The 1,812-nt window shown below is 40.5% G+C and overlaps 1 protein-coding gene across 1 annotated transcript in view; it reads left to right on the top strand.

Annotated features, from left to right (window-relative positions):
* LOC107750774 (uncharacterized protein C11orf16 homolog) overlaps positions 1-1,812 on the top strand; it is a 6,525-nt gene that overhangs the window by 2,647 nt on the left and 2,066 nt on the right. The window contains 3 exon segments of the mRNA XM_016566655.1: positions 468-705; positions 814-842; positions 845-1,391. Coding sequence (XP_016422141.1) covers positions 468-705; positions 814-842; positions 845-1,391 — 814 coding nt within the window.

The raw sequence follows: 1,812 nt of genomic DNA, 5'->3' as shown, positions 1-1,812 counted from the left end.
TGTTCATTATTACATCCAACAACAGAACACCTCAATCGCTTAGGAGTCATTCTTGTCTACATCTGCTCCAGCGGTGAAACAATGGCGGACTGATGACAGCTCACTCAGGGCGGGTCTAAGGTAAGACGCCAGTCCAGTCTGTGCTGAAAGGCTACTGTCAATCAAACTATCTTAGGGGTGGCCTGTCTGTGTGACGTCACACAGACAGGCATCTAAGATCGGCTTGATTTGAGAAAGGGGAAAACATTTAACCAGATTAAAAAAAAAACACTGGGTGGATTTTTATCATTATAGGGTGGTTGTGTACACACACTGCCAACACACATTTCAGTTCAAACAACTTGTAAATTTGCATGTAGCATCCTATGACCCCTTTAAAAAAATGACTTGGATAGGTATAGCATATTTTTAAATATAGTCAATCCAGATGTATAATTACATTTTAAACATTTTATGTCTGTATCCAGGGCAGAGGAAATCTTTATACGGTGGAGTTTGGTAAGTTTGGACCTAAAGGAAATACATTTATGGACACATTAAATACAGTTCAGCCAACTTGCCAGCCTGATATGGTTAGTCTAGCCAGTGCACACAGGCACAGTATCATACCAGGAGACACGGTTCTAGCACCAAGGGAGCCAGACATGAGACGATATGGGCCTGGAAGGGTCATTTCCGGTATGGAGCTAAGAGATCCGCTTAAAAGTAAGATTTATATACAAATTTGGAACCAATACTTGTGAGCAGCATATTAGTGATATGCATAACTCTATAAACCTAGGGAAATGGCTCAGATCTGTTGTCTCATTACAGTTGAAGAAGGTCTTTTGGGACTCCAGGTTCTCTCCTCTTGGACGGGATGACAATTCATGACCCCAAACAGCTCGCAGTATGGATTCCACCCTCTCATTATGAACAAATTATCAAAGACCTCCAGCATTATTCATCCCGGCCATGTTGCTCCAGGGTTTCCCACTGCGGCATCATGAATTGTTTTGAATTTCCATGCCACCGGTGCAACCACCACAGTCTGTCCTCCATTCCACCATGCCACTGTCTAGTGAGGAGATGCTGGCCAGTGTTCACGTCATCTCCACTACTGAGTAAACAAAGCAGAGATGAGCTGGAGAGGAAAGTTGATCTCCAACTGAAAGAACTACAGAGCTCTCAACAGACACAAGTGCCTTCATCATCCTCATCATCAACCTCTGACTATGAGAATGAGGAGGATACTGCAGCTGGAAAACACAGGCCTTCAAGGTCAGAACTGGTGAGCCAATCAATAAACACAGAGATGTCCTGCCTGAGAAAGCCATACACTCATCCTGAGACCAGACCAGCCTGGAGATACTGGAAAAGGGGTTCTGCAGAACCACAGCACAAGCAACCAGGTAATGACAAAATATTTACGATATAGCCATCAAAATGGACAAATACAATACGATAATAAAAACACTTCATTTTTGAATTGACGTTTTTTTAGCATATACACTACTGTTAAAATGTTTGGGGTCAGTATTTTTTTTTTAAAGTAATTAATACTTTTATTTGGAAATGATTCATTCCATTTATTAAAATGTACAGCAAAGACATTTATAATGTTACAAAAGATTTCTATTTCAAATAAATGCTGTTCTTTTTAACTTTCTATTCATCAAAGTCCTGAAAAAAGTATCAAAATATTAAAGGAACACTCCACTATTTTTGAAAATAGGCTAATTTTCCAACTCCCCTAGAGTTAAACAGTTTAGTTTTACCGTTTTCGAATCCATTCAGCCGATCTCCGGGTCTGGCGGTAGCACTTTTAGCTGT

This window comes from Sinocyclocheilus rhinocerous, unplaced genomic scaffold (assembly GCF_001515625.1).
Source record: "Sinocyclocheilus rhinocerous isolate Xijiao unplaced genomic scaffold, SAMN03320098_v1.1 scaffold1272, whole genome shotgun sequence".
In the NCBI taxonomy this organism is placed as follows: Eukaryota; Metazoa; Chordata; class Actinopteri; order Cypriniformes; family Cyprinidae; genus Sinocyclocheilus; species Sinocyclocheilus rhinocerous.
This window is presented reverse-complemented; position numbering and strand designations above follow the sequence as displayed.